Below are 13830 nucleotides of genomic sequence, written 5' to 3'. Positions count from 1 at the left end.
TCGCATAAATCGGCATCGGAATATGACCTGTACTGTGTACCTTGGTAGTTAATACACCCCATTGGGGTGTATTAAAATACGGGCCGTACTACCTACCTATGTAGGTAACCTCGTAAGTGTTACACAAAACCTGATAGGTGACGTGGCCAACCATCGGTGGCGTTAAGACCGGGCCCGAGGTTTAGATTAAGGGGGTCTCAATATCGAAACTTCAGGTATCTAAATATCTCTAGGCAGAACAATCTCACCCTGCTTCTCTTCATCCTACTCTTCAACTTACTCTCAGTCTTCTTTGATCAAAACATTCCTAGATACACCACCTACCACTCTGTGAAAATGGCCGAAGCATCCGCCCAACAGGGAAACACAGCTATGAAATATACCGTTACTCATGGCCGCAAAAAGCAGCACACTCATGAGGCGTTCATTAAATGGATCGTTGAGGAGCACCTCCCTCTCGCCATGCCTGTTTTGAAGAAGCACGGAGTTCTTAGCTACTCGCTCGTAGGTAGCTCTGGCTAAAGTTCAAACTTACCTAAAGCGCTGATATATCAATCTAGTTCGTTACGCCGGCCCATCTCAATGAAGAAATCAAGCAGGAGCTCGGCAAGGTCAGACCTACCTGGGAATTTGCCGACTTTGACTGCTTCATTGAGTATTCACTCCCCGATATTCAGACTATTAGGAACATTATGGCGGATCCGGGCTGGCATGCAGCTGTCAAAGACCAGGAAGACTGGGTTGACACTACGAAGGCCTTGGTTTCACTGGGATACTCTACCCCGTACCTACTCGAGACTGGCGAGGTTGTGAACCTACCAAAGTCGAAGTAATTGCGGCGATGTAATGCCATCTCACTTAACGGAAATTGACATGACTTGGAATTGTTACATAATTTACATTCGTTCGATCAGTATCTGGGTATTTGGGCAGCTCATTTAGTAGAACCAATCTTTCATCGCCTGGATTTAGAATTAAATTCCTTGTCGCATATTATTGGGCATCCCTGTGAATGAATCTTGAGCATTTTTGAGCATTTGAACAAAGAACAAAAATCTCTCGGTGCGCGTGATGCTAGCGACAGGACGAATTCGTATGTTGTTCAGGGGGATATTTTCATTGTCGCAGCCTCCCTTACCTAAGGCAGGGGAAGGGCTACATCGGTTTAGCGCTGCAGGTGTTGCTTATTTTAAGGGTCTATGTGCTACATGTAGGTACTCTAGTCTATACCAGGTACCTACCTAGGTAGCTAGCTTTATTTATGTACCTAGGTACTTATGCAGTACCATTCCCCTTTCCTATTCACGTAGATTAATGGGGCTTAGATATGAAAATAGTGACCAAGTATAGTATATTTGGTGGAACCTAAGAATATCGTAGCCTAGAAAGATTGGACTTGTGTTTTAGACCGGTCGTGGCCTCTACTATGATGATGTTTAATCCTTATGCGCCTACCTAATACCTACCTGGTACATAGGTAGCTTGATGGTTGGGCAGGGCAGGGCAGGGGGGGCAGGGGAGTTAAGTTGATAATTTTACGTTGTTTATTTATAGTACCAATTTGCTGCAGAACTGGGTATAATCGGCGGGCTTTACGTTTGTTGCAACTCTGCAGCCTACCTTTTTGCGTAACAGTGTGTATGTCTTGAGTCCTTAGCAACATTAAAAGCAATAACCATGCCATGTTTATGAGCTAATAAATATTTGAAACCTACATCCTGCGATAAACATTGTGATATATGTGCATACCTACCTCCGTATGCACCGCTGACCTAATGGGGTGAAAACGCCGGGCCAACTATCCGAGCCTGGAAGTGTGGCTGGCTCACCGAAAGACGCGAGAAGGATCGCCGGGATTACGGATCGGATCGGATCGGATCTAAGCGTTTCCATAATTGCCGACAGCCTTATAGGTCTATCTCCAGGGCCATATGTTATATATTCGTCTGACACAAACTCAGCAAATCAAATTCAACCGTATACCTACCTAGGTACCTACATGTAGGTAGACGGGTTTATTGGGATTTGGTACCTATTTGGTAGGCTAGGATTAACAGTCCTTAATACAAAATCATAACTGTAGGCAAGTACATAAGTGCCTAGTAATCAATTCGGCGACATACATGATGTAGTGATACACAAAAAGGAAATATTTCGAAATCCTAACCTGTCAGCCTACAACTTATCCGTGGTTACACAACCTAACACTTATTCACCCCCACCCAAATCAGACATGCAAACAAAACAAGGTCTCCACTATCATGGTGTTTGAATGGGGGACGGCTCCGGCTCCACCCCCGTCTCCCCCTCACTTTTTTTCTCCGACTCTTCAGCCAACCCAAACTCGGTCTCCAGTTCAGTACGCATAGATATCTCTTTAACGAGAAAAGTCAAGAGGAAACCAAACAACGTAAAAGCAAGCCCGACCTGCCAGCACAACTTAAGGCTAGACACGTAGATTTCTTTTACGGTGGCTTCCAGGCTAGGGTTATCATCCAAACCTAGATCGGAGTACACGGACCCTCCGGCTGCCAATGCATATGCCCCGCCGTGGCTCAACAGTGCACGCGCTTTTTCATCATCTCCAAGGCGGGCGGCTACTAAGGACTCAGCCTTGGAGTTGAAAACGGCGAGAGGTATGGCAGCACCCCATATAGTTCCGAATCCACGCATGAAAGCCCATGTAGCCGTTGCAACAGCCACGTCGGACTCCGGAAGTGGGGTTAGAATTGTTGGCAGGGTTATCGGTGTGATGATACCAATGGCAAGTGCACCAAGGATTTGTATCCCCGCCCAGTAGCCCGTAGTTGAGCTCTCATCGAGCCTGGTAAACAGTCCAAAGGCAAGAGGGAAAAAAGCGAAGCCAACCATTAACAGTGGCCAATAACGCCCCAATTTAGACATGACGATCCCGCTTACTATGGTGAATGGCATGCAAACGGCCGCTGTAGGTAATATGTTGACACCCGATTTGAACGCTGAAAAGCCGAGGACGGCTTGGAAATAGATAGGCAAAACGAACAAAATCCACATCACTAGCATATTGTGGGTGAAAGCACACCAAAAGCCAGCAAGTGATGTTCTGTTGGAAAATAGCCTGAAGGGTGTGGTCGGTTCGGGGACCTTCGTCTCAAACAGGAGGAACAAAGGTATCCCTACTAATCCCAAGACCAAGGGTACAACGGTTCTCCACGACGACCAAGGCTCTTCAGCACCACCCCAGGTCAAAGCGATAAGGATTGAGGTGATAGAAGCTGTAAGTAAAGAATTCCCCGCTAGATCGACTCGTTTAAGCGAGGTTGGGGATATATTTGACCCCTTCGGTAGTGCCCCGAGAGATACAATGACCATTGCGAGCGTCAGTCCGGCTATGGGAATATTCAAGTAGAATATCCACCTCCATGTTACATAGCTAGCGAATGCACCACCAACTAGTGGTCCCACTGTGGTGGAAATGGCGTAGATGGCGAAGATGAAGCCCATGAACTTGCCTCGCTCCCTTAGGGGCACCAAGTCGCAAACTACCATCTCCACCATGGTGTTGAGCCCGGCACAGCCAATGCCCTGAATAGCACGACCAACAACAAGAACAGCGAGAGTGGGGGCAGGGCCAGCAATTGCTGACCCAACGGCAAAGGTTGCGATAGCAAAGAGTGTAAGCGCACGTCGACCAAAGATGTTCGCTGTTTGCCCAAATATTGGTGTGAAAGCAGTCGTTGTGAGCAAGTATGAATTAGCTATCCACATGAAGCCTTGACTGGTCCCAAGGTCGTTGATCATAGATGGCATGGCTGTTGAGACGGCGGTGGCGTCCAGGCCCGCAAGGAGACTCGCTACTGCCATGGATGTCATAATCGCCTTTAAGAATTTTAGCCTCAGTCTACCATGGTTCCAGGAGGAAACCTGAGCAGTAGATACTCACCCAGAAGCGCCAGCCATGGCTTGAGGATGACGTCTCGGGAGCGGTAATGTCAATTTGTGACATGTTTCCGAATGGATTTTTAAGTTTCTAGTCGCTATATCGATCTTAGTTATATACTTCGTGTTCAAAATACTAAGTATAATGATTTGTAAAATATGGGAAAGGTTGAATGCTAGATATCTTTGGGTCGTGGTTCTTCGATGTTGGGATCAAAGTAAAATTTGTACGATAACTTCCAAGTTCTATCAACACGCGAAACTCTGAAGTGTACTTAGGTACCTGCTAGGTAGGCAAACATCGGTACCAAGCCAAATTTCCCTTCTAAAGAAAGACATAAGTGGGTGTGTCACTAATAATAAATGTGTCTCGCGACGAATTAACATATCCAAGCCCTTATTATGGCTATCTGAATAACGATTGGCTATATTCCGGCGGGGAATACCTAGGTACGGAGAGTATGGTATATAGTAGTGGAAAATGATAACAACATAACGAGCGGCTAACACGGAAGGTGTGATCATATTCCAGTTCTCTAATTTTAAGTATGGCTCGTACCAACTATTACTGAGTTTTTGCGATTAATATGAGACATCGTATATGCAGTGGAAGCCGAATAATGTGCCTTTTGAGAGATTCCACTGCCAAAATGGCTGATTGTGGCTTACAATGGCTTTGGAACCTGCGCGGGATGTGCCTTATCCGTGAATCCCAAGACTCATCACACCTCGGAAGTACATCCGACCTAGAGCTGAAAAGCGTCGGGGGCGGATAATTTAATATATTGCTTCCTATATGCTGGTCGTCAGCCACCTGGTGACATTTCGAACCTTGTTGCAATTTTGTAGAAGTATCGAGATACCACCTTCAATTCCAGAGGTTCGGATTCTCTCAGTATAGGACCTCACACATTCAACCCGAACAATATCTGGCTACTCGAAGTCTCCCGCATCGTTAACATGTATCCCACGCCGCTACTTATTTATCCACGAGCGGATGTTAGCTTAGGAGGACCGACCATTCCTGCCCCAGTCGGTTCCGTCTCGAAGCTGGACGATCCGCCAAATGGCAATCACATTGCCATTCCAGTCATCACAGTTTGTGTCATCGTTTCTGCGATCTTTTATCCTATTCGCTTCTACGCAAAGTACCTCACGAAGAAGATCATTATAGCCGATTGTAAGTTCTTCAGAATATTCCATCCACGCATTGGCTAACTCTTAACTCTTATCTAGATTTGACAGTTGTAGCATTCGTACGTCGGCTAGCAGATGAATACTCTCAAGTTTCAATATCCGCTAATAAATATTTCAGCCGCTTTTCTGGGTATATGTTTACTACAGCTACCGTCTGACCTGGACGTCAGGCTATCTCGTTCACGAGTGGGATATTCGCTTGAAAGATATAGCGGCATTCTCATATGTACACTATCAATTGCCCTTTATACTTCATGAGCTACGTATCTAACCGGATACCATAGGTTTGTTGGATTGCCACCCTCTTATACCTATGGATCCTAGCCTTGGTTAAGTCCGCGATACTAATGGAATGGATGCACATCTTCGTCCCTGACGGTAGACATAACTACTTCGCCTGGGCATGCTACGCAACCTCCGCTGCCATTTGTTGCCTCTGTATTATCCTCTTTATCATGGATCTCGTCAATTGCACTCCCATCGCTAGGAATTGGGACCCGCTGATTCCTGGAGGGGTTTGCCGCTTCGATGTCCCGAAATTCGGATTAGCATCGGCCACCACTAATTTTACGTTGGACTTCATCCCTCTCCTGCTTTCACAGAAGGTAATTTGGGGCCTACGTCTGTCACGAAAGAAGAAACTGGGAATTAGCTTTATATTCCTCATTGGTATAACGTACGTCTCCAAGAAGTCATCCAGCCAACTTTGCGATTCTAATATTGTTATGAAATAGTGGCTGCGTGTCGAGTCTCGTACGACTATACTTTGCGACACGTTTCTATATATCAAGCGACACTAGCTACTACTTTTCAATTCTGGCGCTGTGTTCTATGTGCGAAACAACCTGTGCAAATTTGATTTTATGCGCACCTTACGTACCAAAGGCCATAATGGGACTCAAAGAAACACAAGCACTGAGAAAGCTCAGACAATATATGACTTTGAGGAATGATATCACCTACATCAATGATTCGGAAGTCTATTTCGAAGCTCATGAACTAGCTCGCGCTGCCAAGCCAAAGCGGAGAGAGCATTGGTTCAGTACCACGACTACTACTACTGGGAATAACACCACGTATTCGGAAGATTCCGTAATGGGCCTCCGCCCAGAACTTACCTAGGTAGGAAAGAACACAATTTCGTCAATGGAGGGCGATGGGGGGTGTGGGGTGTGCTTTGTATACCTTAGGTTTAGGAAGTACCTAGGTAGTCAGGCAGGCAAAGAGGTTATTTTTCTGTGTAACTAGTATTCAATGTTCAGGAAGGCAGGTTAGATGATCCCGGTCGAATTCGTGTAACCACCCCAGGAAGGGCGTGTAGGTACCCAAATTAAATCTAAATCAGGTGTTTGCGTTTGTGTAACACATCTTAGTGATTAATGAATACATGCAAATACTTGATAACGCCCTTTTGCTTCCCGCTCGCATTCAGATTCTCTCCTGTTCGCCGTCTCAACCTCCTCTCTACTTCATCCATATCAAAATCGCACATCGCAATTCGTATTACATCATGAATACCATGGCCTATTCAACTATACTTCACTTTGTTCCAGTCATATCGACTACTTCTTCTCTTTGGTTTGCATGGGATCAATATGAATTCCTGACGCTGTTCCGCAAGCCCGACTTGCGAGGTCTCAGCAACGAGCTCCTACCATCGTATTTTACGTCGTTTTTCAATCGTGGTGCACCTCGTGTCCTCGCATTGCTGACCACCACTGTCATTTCGTGTGGTAGTATTCTACGGTACTCTCCCAGCACTATCCTCCGCGATAGCGCACCATGGTATATTGCAGGTCAGTCCAAAAATGCCTACCCCTATCAAATCAAGTAGTGACAAATAATGCTTCTAGGTCTCTCGTTCGCTCTAGGACATCAGGTGTTTGTACCTTTCATACTCCCTAGTATCCAAGCTATCAAGAACGACGGCAAGGAGAAAAATGTCGCCGAACTCGAGAGTTGGCTTCGTGTTCACACATGGCGAAGCCTTACAGTCGACCTAGCAGCTTGGGTCTGCTGCATTGTTGCTGCTTCAAAGAGCCTCGCTCATGATTAGTCAGTGATTGCTGAATGGTCATCTATCATATTAGTATGCATTGGTATTGTTGCAGCTGCACATGATAGATTATCGGGGCAGGGATTCAAAGTAAGCCCCAGCGCCCTAATCTGCGACAAAGGTGTATGGCAATAAAATGTTGTATATTGGCTCGGTGAACTAGGTACTTATCTAGGTACCTAGGGAGAAATAAGGAATATCATCCCTATGTAGTCCATAAATAGAACATATGTGTAGGGCTATTAATCGTTTGTTTTCTAAGGATTTGATAAAATGTGCATAGCAATAAAAAGGGAGTGAGTCGTCCCACCTTTGCTACCAACCACACCTCGGCCCCCATTAGTGTCATTTACCAGATCTGCTAATTGTCTTAATTGCTGTCGTAATGATACGTACCTCGAAGCCATTGTTTCTGATTGATATAATAGTTGCTTTATTTGCAACTCCTACCTACCCCCTACATGCTTAGCCCGGCGGTCCGGGTCCCCGCACCAACTGATAACTCAGGCTAGGTTAGGTACCTACCCATGTAGCTCCGGGTGGGGGTGGGTAACCACGGAAGCGGGGTAGCAGCCGGAGTAGTAGCTACACTCGACGGTTTTAGGATTCCTGCTTACTTAACCTAAGTTACGCTGGTGGCTGAAAGTGCACGATAGGGATATAGATTAATTATCTCGGATGGCGAAGATGGCAATATGTTTCTCAACCAAATTAAAGTTGGAACTAAATGGCGGTGAATACCAAGATATGCCGGTGCGCCGCTACGGATGCAGCCTCATGGCCGACAGGTGATACCTGTTGGGCGGCGATAGTCTTTGTATTTAATATGCGACATAAAGCCTCGCCAGTGAATGAGTAACGCGATGGAGCCAGGGAGTATGGAAAAGAACAGGGAGGGGCGTACGAAGAGACAAAGAGCCTTCACTAACACGGAGCGCCGACCTCTCTGTCGGTCTCCGAGAAGCTTTTTTTCTCGTTGATTTTCGACAGCATTATTTGCTAGCCAATCAGCACAGGACTACAACTCCGGTTTCCGGATATCTATCATTCGTTGGTGCACCGATCTTCGTAGCCATCTTAGCAGCATCCCTGATGCATGTCAAGGCTTCATTTAAAATTGATGCGGCGTCTTTCATTACATGCATTCTTAAGATGCTGTCTCCGCCATAAGCTTCCCTAGATACTTATAACCACACCCCCCACCTCTCCTATCGCGATCGTCACGAGGTGTTGGTAGTCTATCGCGTCATGGGGCGCCAGGATCCCTAAAGCCATAGGCCCATCGCTCCCACCACAGCCTTAAACCAAAACAAGAGGAAGGGATGTCCGATCTGCAACTACACTGGACTTCGGTATTGACCGGTCACCGGCTCTATAGTTAAATGGGAGCCGCGAGAGATAGAACTCGGCCAAGTACGTCTTCCTCAATGCCGCCCCGCCCGCAGCAACATCGAGAATATCGACATGAAAGTGCATCACTTTAGGTCGTGAAATCTTAGCTAGAATCTTGCTCGATCCTTTCGTATTAAGTCTGGTTATATCTGGCAAGGCCTCTTCTCAGAGTTAGATATTAGATAGCTTGTTCTCGAATATAACTTGCCCTATCTGTTCGCCACCCACCTCCCGTAGCTCTCCAAGCAGACTTTTCCTGCATCACCTCGGTCAAGTTCTATTACCTATATTGTGATGGGCCTAGCCACATTGGGAGCTGGGGGTAGAGTCGTTGCGTAAAGATAGCGCAAGCAACTGCTACAAGAACTACCATATACATACCTCATACCTACCTAGGTAGGTACACAAGTAACCTCTTTGTACTCATGGCGGCGACAGGGGCCATTCGCCATACGGTCTTCTCCCTATATTTCCCATGATGTATAACTCCATATACCCAGACTACCGACAGATACATTCTGCTGCTAGGCGCCCTCCTAACGTTGCTCTCCCAAAATTGATAGTTTTTAGGGTAGTCTCTAATAAAAACAAGTTATGTTCAGCGGTGAGGTAACCGTTTGAACCAATTACCCCAAGCCAGGGGTTGCCTTCATACCCCCTTATATCGCAATCCTAAAACCTAAGGTTTGGCAAAGAGGCTAACGCTTGGTAGACTCATAGCTTAGTAATAAAGGGATGCTTCATCCTGGGCTGAATTGTGAAGACGGGCTAGTCCGAGTCAAGAACTCGATAATGTAGCAAAGGGTACTGTCATAATACCGACCATGAAAGAGGGAGGTAACTTCGTCGTCGCGCAAGGAAGGTGTAAGTAACTACTACTGGAATCCTCGTATGTTCACACAGCCATCCTTTTGATTCCGATAACTCTTTTGCTATTACGCACTAGATCCAGGCTCTTATTTTCTAGGGGGGTTCCCGATATCTCCTAAGACGTATTGTATTGCCTTTACAATTGGGCTATGAACATATGTACTGCGTTAGATGATTGCCCAAAGGGTATAGATCTCAAGCATGTCGTCGCCCGTATAGATCAAAAGTAACAAGTTTGATAACTGAGATGCGTTGTGGGAGACATAGATGGCCATAAGAAAGGGTGTGGTATTAGTAGCTATCCTACATAGTCTAAAACTACAATACAACAAGCAATAATAACTTAATGCCTGCACCCTTCGCTCCCAATCACTTATCAAAGTTAGTGTCATAAAGGCAACCATATGGAGGGTCGGGGGGCTTTAACAACTCCGTTGTCGAGCATTGATAACTACTACAGGAACCATCTTATACATACACATGTAGCCTCTTCGTCCGAAAAGCACCTTTATACTCGTATCGATAATAAGGTTTCCTCCCGATACCCCCTACGATATATCGTTTCATATAGCTAGACTACCTACAGTTAGGTAGGTTCAGGGGTATGTTAATAAGATTAATCGTAGGAGTCGGGCTTTGGCCCTTCTACACTTTACCATAGTTTGCCTTTCTAAGTTTTGTCAGTCTTTACGTTCTTCTGAAGTGTTTTCTCGTTGGCTTCAGACATATTAACACCAACTACGTTGCAAAATGGTATAGCATCCTTACTGTCCTATGCTGCTAGCATATGGAAATATGTAGCTCACTCAGCTCAATATCCGCTAGAGCCGAATGTCTTTCTGCATGCTGTATGCAATCACTCCACTCGGCATGCCACCAATAAACGATGTACTCAGCATCGCACTTCGATACTTTCTCTCGGCTATCCATGCCGGTGCTCTATATGGGCTGTATATCCAAAGTACTGACCGTTGTCCTGGCTAATAAGTCTATGGGGGAAGTCCTGATACATATCTAGGTATCTACGTATATTGACACCACTGGTGTTACCATCTACAGTACCTGAAGACGGTCCCTTGACCTTACTTTAACACCTGGGGCGCCTGATGATTCGCGAATGTATAAGAAGGAAAAGCTTCAAGTATTAGGAAACTTGAAAAAATTAAGCGAAGACTGATGGGACGAAAAATGTATTAGAATAGGGCGCGACAGAGTTCGATTCGTTACGTTGGGCCGTTCCATATTTGCCTTACCAAGTCCTGATGGGCGCCGCTTTCGTTCTATATTCGCCAGCTTAATAAATACCAATTCTTCAAATATTTAACGCCAACTCTCCATTCTTACGAGAGAGCTTTTCGCTCGACGATGTTACTGGGACCACCATGGTGCGAAGACGCCGGGTTCCCATTGGGTAATGCTAACGGCTACTCCTCTCCCAACGTTGTTTAGAGGACGTCAAACACTAGGAATAATTAGCTATGGTATTATTATATGTATGCAGATACAAGCGCTCGACATGCTCCCTTGCGTAACAATGGGCTTGGTATATAGCGGGCGTCGACGGGTCAGCAGATATTTCAATAGAAACACGAACGAGGAATAATTACTGATTTCACTGAAGAGAAATTAACAGATGTCTTATTACCTGGCGTTTTGTATTCTATAAGTGCATTGCTTTTTTTCGCATTATTATATCAGCCTTTTTACGCGCGTTTTTAATATCACCGGATATCCCGTACTTTGCGACATAAAATGCAGTTAGCGGGTCAGGAGTACCCCGTAGGTACGGCTGAAAATGTGCTTATGTAGGTACCTTACGTAGGTGGTCCTGCAATAGAATCCTTTAAAAAGATCGAAAAACATTTTCCATGCGTCAACTGGGAGTGCAGGAGAACTGCATTGGCCCATATAACAGCTGTCGTTGGTTGGTTGGTAAGATTGTTACAAATCCCATCGAAGTAGACACTGCTTCCCACATCGTTTTATTTCTACTATTAACATACCCTTGACTATTTACTTTGATATTGGGCTTGAAGGGTATAGAAAATGGGACTTTACACGGAACTCCCTAAGGATATTGAGGAAGTAGATGTTATCATAGCCGGAGGTAAAAGCTGGAGTTTCTGGAGTTGACATTCATACGCTAACTATCTTATTCAGGCGGAACTGCCGGGTGTGTCATCGCCGCGAGACTCGCTGAAGCGGATCCGCAACTCTTCATCTTGGTTGTCGAAGGTGGCCCAAATAACCTCAATGAGCCCAGCATCATTTTCCCAGTGTTCTTCCTCAGCCATTTACTCTCAGACAGCAAGAACACCATTTTCAACAGAGGGAATAAGACGAAACACGTTGCCGACCGGGAGATCATAATCCCCACTGGTGGCGTTCTGGGTGGGGGTTCCTCGATCAATTATTTGAAGTATGTCCGGGCACAGCGTATGGACTTTGATGCTTGGGATACTCCGGGCTGGACAGCCGAAGATATGCTGTACTACATGAAAAAGGTGTGTTCCACCAAATGTCTGAGATCGAAGATATTCTCGACATGTACTGACTCCATTTCAGTTCGAAACCTACTACGGCCCTGGCAAAGATGAGCTTCATGGAAAGACGGGCCCTATTCATGTATCCAGCGGCACCTTCCGACCCGAAAGAACGGGGAAGGATTTCATCGCCGCTGCAAGCAAACTTGGCTTACCCGAGTTTGAGGATATCGATGATCTCGATTCTAATGAAGGGGTGGGGATTGCTCTGCGATATATCTCACCAGATGGTGTGCGACAAGATACAGCTCATCGGTACTTACATCCCAAATTACAGAGTGGACAGTATCCGAATCTACACGTTGTCGTGGAATCCCAAGTCCTGAAAGTTCTAATTGAGAACAAGAAGGCTGTCGGTGTAACGTATCAACCAAAAAGAGATCCTAATGGACTTCGAACCGTCAAAGCTAGGCGATTGGTGGTCGTTTCTTGCGGAGCTCTCGGAAGCCCACTCGTTCTGGAAAGGTCTGGCATAGGGCACTCTGAAGTCCTCAAAAAAGCAGGTGTCGAGATCGTTGAAGACCTCCCTGGAGTTGGGCAGGACTATCAGGATCACCAGATCCTAGTATATCCGTACAGGAGTAGCCTTGCGCCTGAAGAGACCATGGACGACGTTATTGGTAGGCGAGTTGATCCCGCCGAGCTAATTAAGAATAAAGCACCCGTTTTAGGCTGGAACGCGCAAGATCTTACCTGTAAAGTAAGGCCGACCGAAGCTGAGGTGGCTGCGCTTGGCCCTAAGTTCCAGGCGGCTTGGGAGGCCGATTTCAAGAACAATTCGAACAAGCCCCTGACGATAATATCGCCAACTGGCTGGTAAGTCTTCACCTACGGATGAGTGTGGAAGGTGGGATTCTGATTGCGACCAGCTACCCAGGAGACCCGACCGGTGTCCCAGTAGGGCAGTATGTCGGGACAGCCACTTTCAGTACGTATCCGTACTCGCGTGGGCATATGCACATAACTGGACCAACCTTGAGCGATCCTCCCGATTTCGATACTGGTTTCCTCTCGGATCCCGAGGGTCTTGACATCAAAACGCATGTCTGGGCATACAAGAAACAGCGCGAGCTATTGCGCCGTATGAATATCTGGTACGTACTGGGATATTGAATCATGCTACGTTGGATCGTCGGACTTTTACATCGCTAACTCCTCCTTCATCTAGTGCGTATACCGACCTCCCGATTTCTTCTTCAGTGCCTCCTCGCTCTCGGCGGGGCTTCATTTGAAGTAAGTGATCTTACGAAAAGAGCGGAATCGCTGACGTATGAATAGTCCGGGGCGAACTAATTAGTCGTCACCCACCGTTTCCCGCTGGATCGCGGGCGGCATGTATTGAGATCGACGCTCCACTTACTGACGTTCGCGACATTGAGTACAGTGCCGAAGACGATGCGATATTGGAACAGTGGATACGTGAGCACGTTGACAGCGTCTGGCATGGTTTAGGCACGTGTAAAATGGCACCCCGCGATAAGGCGGGTGTTGTTGACGCCAACCTCGGTGTGTATGGTATTGAGGGGTTGAAAGTTGCAGACCTAGGTATCGTCCCGACTAACGTCGCGGCGAACACAAACAGTGTCGTCTTGGCGATTGGTGAGAAAGCCGCCGATATATTCATCAAGGAGCTTGGCCTTAGCAAATAATTGCCGAAGCATACTTACGTAGAGATGCGTGCTAGTTAGAAAGATAGACAACAGATGAAGCGCATCCCACTCTCAAATCCCGCGTTGAACAAGCCCACTGTCTGTGCCACGATGCTATTTTCACTAGTCCGTGAGCGAATCCTAGAGATGTCGTATTATAAGGTAGGGTTCGAATTTCAATAATTAAAACTAAAAATAGTTGATC

General features: G+C 46.3%; 5 protein-coding genes across 5 annotated transcripts; 4 read left to right on the top strand and 1 right to left on the bottom strand.

Moving 5' to 3' along the window:
* The first annotated feature begins 17 nt into the window (after window positions 1-17).
* F4822DRAFT_80400 (uncharacterized protein) lies at window positions 18-952 on the top strand. Its single transcript, XM_051464007.1, has 2 exons — window positions 18-504; window positions 561-952. Exons 1-2 carry the CDS (start codon window positions 337-339, stop codon window positions 831-833), a joined length of 441 nt encoding a protein of 146 aa, XP_051309327.1. The 5' UTR covers window positions 18-336; the 3' UTR covers window positions 834-952.
* A 769-nt stretch (window positions 953-1721) lies between these two features.
* Window positions 1722-4493, bottom strand: F4822DRAFT_420954 (putative multidrug resistance protein fnx1). Its single transcript, XM_051459750.1, has 2 exons — window positions 3923-4493; window positions 1722-3858 (listed from the first exon to the last, which is right to left on the bottom strand). The coding sequence occupies exons 1-2, from the start codon at window positions 3983-3985 to the stop codon at window positions 2260-2262; spliced, it is 1662 nt and encodes a 553-aa protein (XP_051309326.1). The 5' UTR covers window positions 3986-4493; the 3' UTR covers window positions 1722-2259.
* Window positions 4494-6534, top strand: F4822DRAFT_420949 (uncharacterized protein). The gene is made up of 5 exons (XM_051459749.1): window positions 4494-5098; window positions 5155-5174; window positions 5234-5341; window positions 5400-5791; window positions 5850-6534. Exons 1-5 carry the CDS (start codon window positions 4879-4881, stop codon window positions 6235-6237), a joined length of 1128 nt encoding a protein of 375 aa, XP_051309325.1. The 5' UTR covers window positions 4494-4878; the 3' UTR covers window positions 6238-6534.
* A 100-nt stretch (window positions 6535-6634) lies between these two features.
* Window positions 6635-7171, top strand: F4822DRAFT_434661 (putative integral membrane protein; the record flags this gene model as incomplete). The annotated part of the gene is made up of 2 exons (XM_051462049.1): window positions 6635-6911; window positions 6969-7171. The coding sequence occupies 2 exons, from the start codon at window positions 6635-6637 to the stop codon at window positions 7169-7171; spliced, it is 480 nt and encodes a 159-aa protein (XP_051309324.1).
* A 4103-nt stretch (window positions 7172-11274) lies between these two features.
* On the top strand, window positions 11275-13707 carry F4822DRAFT_420944 (alcohol oxidase-like protein). Its single transcript, XM_051459748.1, has 5 exons — window positions 11275-11540; window positions 11594-11937; window positions 11999-12792; window positions 12846-13069; window positions 13255-13707. The coding sequence occupies exons 1-5, from the start codon at window positions 11480-11482 to the stop codon at window positions 13623-13625; spliced, it is 1794 nt and encodes a 597-aa protein (XP_051309323.1). The 5' UTR covers window positions 11275-11479; the 3' UTR covers window positions 13626-13707.
* The last annotated feature ends 123 nt before the right edge of the window (window positions 13708-13830 follow it).

This window comes from Hypoxylon trugodes, assembly GCF_022578975.1.
Source record: "Hypoxylon trugodes strain CBS 135444 unplaced genomic scaffold F4822scaffold_11, whole genome shotgun sequence".
Taxonomy (NCBI): domain Eukaryota; kingdom Fungi; phylum Ascomycota; class Sordariomycetes; order Xylariales; family Hypoxylaceae; genus Hypoxylon; species Hypoxylon trugodes.
Note: the sequence above shows the minus strand (reverse complement) of the source record. Positions and strands in the feature narration are given on the sequence as shown.

Excerpts from the sequence above, each read along its gene's own strand:
- F4822DRAFT_80400 (XM_051464007.1), top strand. The coding sequence starts at position 337 with ATGGCCGAAGCATCCGCCCAACAGGGAAACACAGCTATGAAATATACC. Across the intron at positions 505-560 it reads GAGTTCTTAGCTACTCGCTC|TTCGTTACGCCGGCCCATCT; the intron begins GTAGGTAGCTCT and ends ATATCAATCTAG.
- F4822DRAFT_420954 (XM_051459750.1), bottom strand. The coding sequence starts at position 3,985 with ATGTCACAAATTGACATTACCGCTCCCGAGACGTCATCCTCAAGCCAT. Across the intron at positions 3,859-3,922 it reads GCCATGGCTGGCGCTTCTGG|GCGATTATGACATCCATGGC; the intron begins GTGAGTATCTAC and ends AAATTCTTAAAG.
- F4822DRAFT_420949 (XM_051459749.1), top strand. The coding sequence starts at position 4,879 with ATGTATCCCACGCCGCTACTTATTTATCCACGAGCGGATGTTAGCTTA. Across the intron at positions 5,099-5,154 it reads GAAGATCATTATAGCCGATT|ATTTGACAGTTGTAGCATTC; the intron begins GTAAGTTCTTCA and ends ACTCTTATCTAG. Across the intron at positions 5,792-5,849 it reads ATATTCCTCATTGGTATAAC|TGGCTGCGTGTCGAGTCTCG; the intron begins GTACGTCTCCAA and ends GTTATGAAATAG.
- F4822DRAFT_420944 (XM_051459748.1), top strand. The coding sequence starts at position 11,480 with ATGGGACTTTACACGGAACTCCCTAAGGATATTGAGGAAGTAGATGTT. Across the intron at positions 11,541-11,593 it reads AGATGTTATCATAGCCGGAG|GCGGAACTGCCGGGTGTGTC; the intron begins GTAAAAGCTGGA and ends TATCTTATTCAG. Across the intron at positions 12,793-12,845 it reads ATAATATCGCCAACTGGCTG|CTACCCAGGAGACCCGACCG; the intron begins GTAAGTCTTCAC and ends GATTGCGACCAG.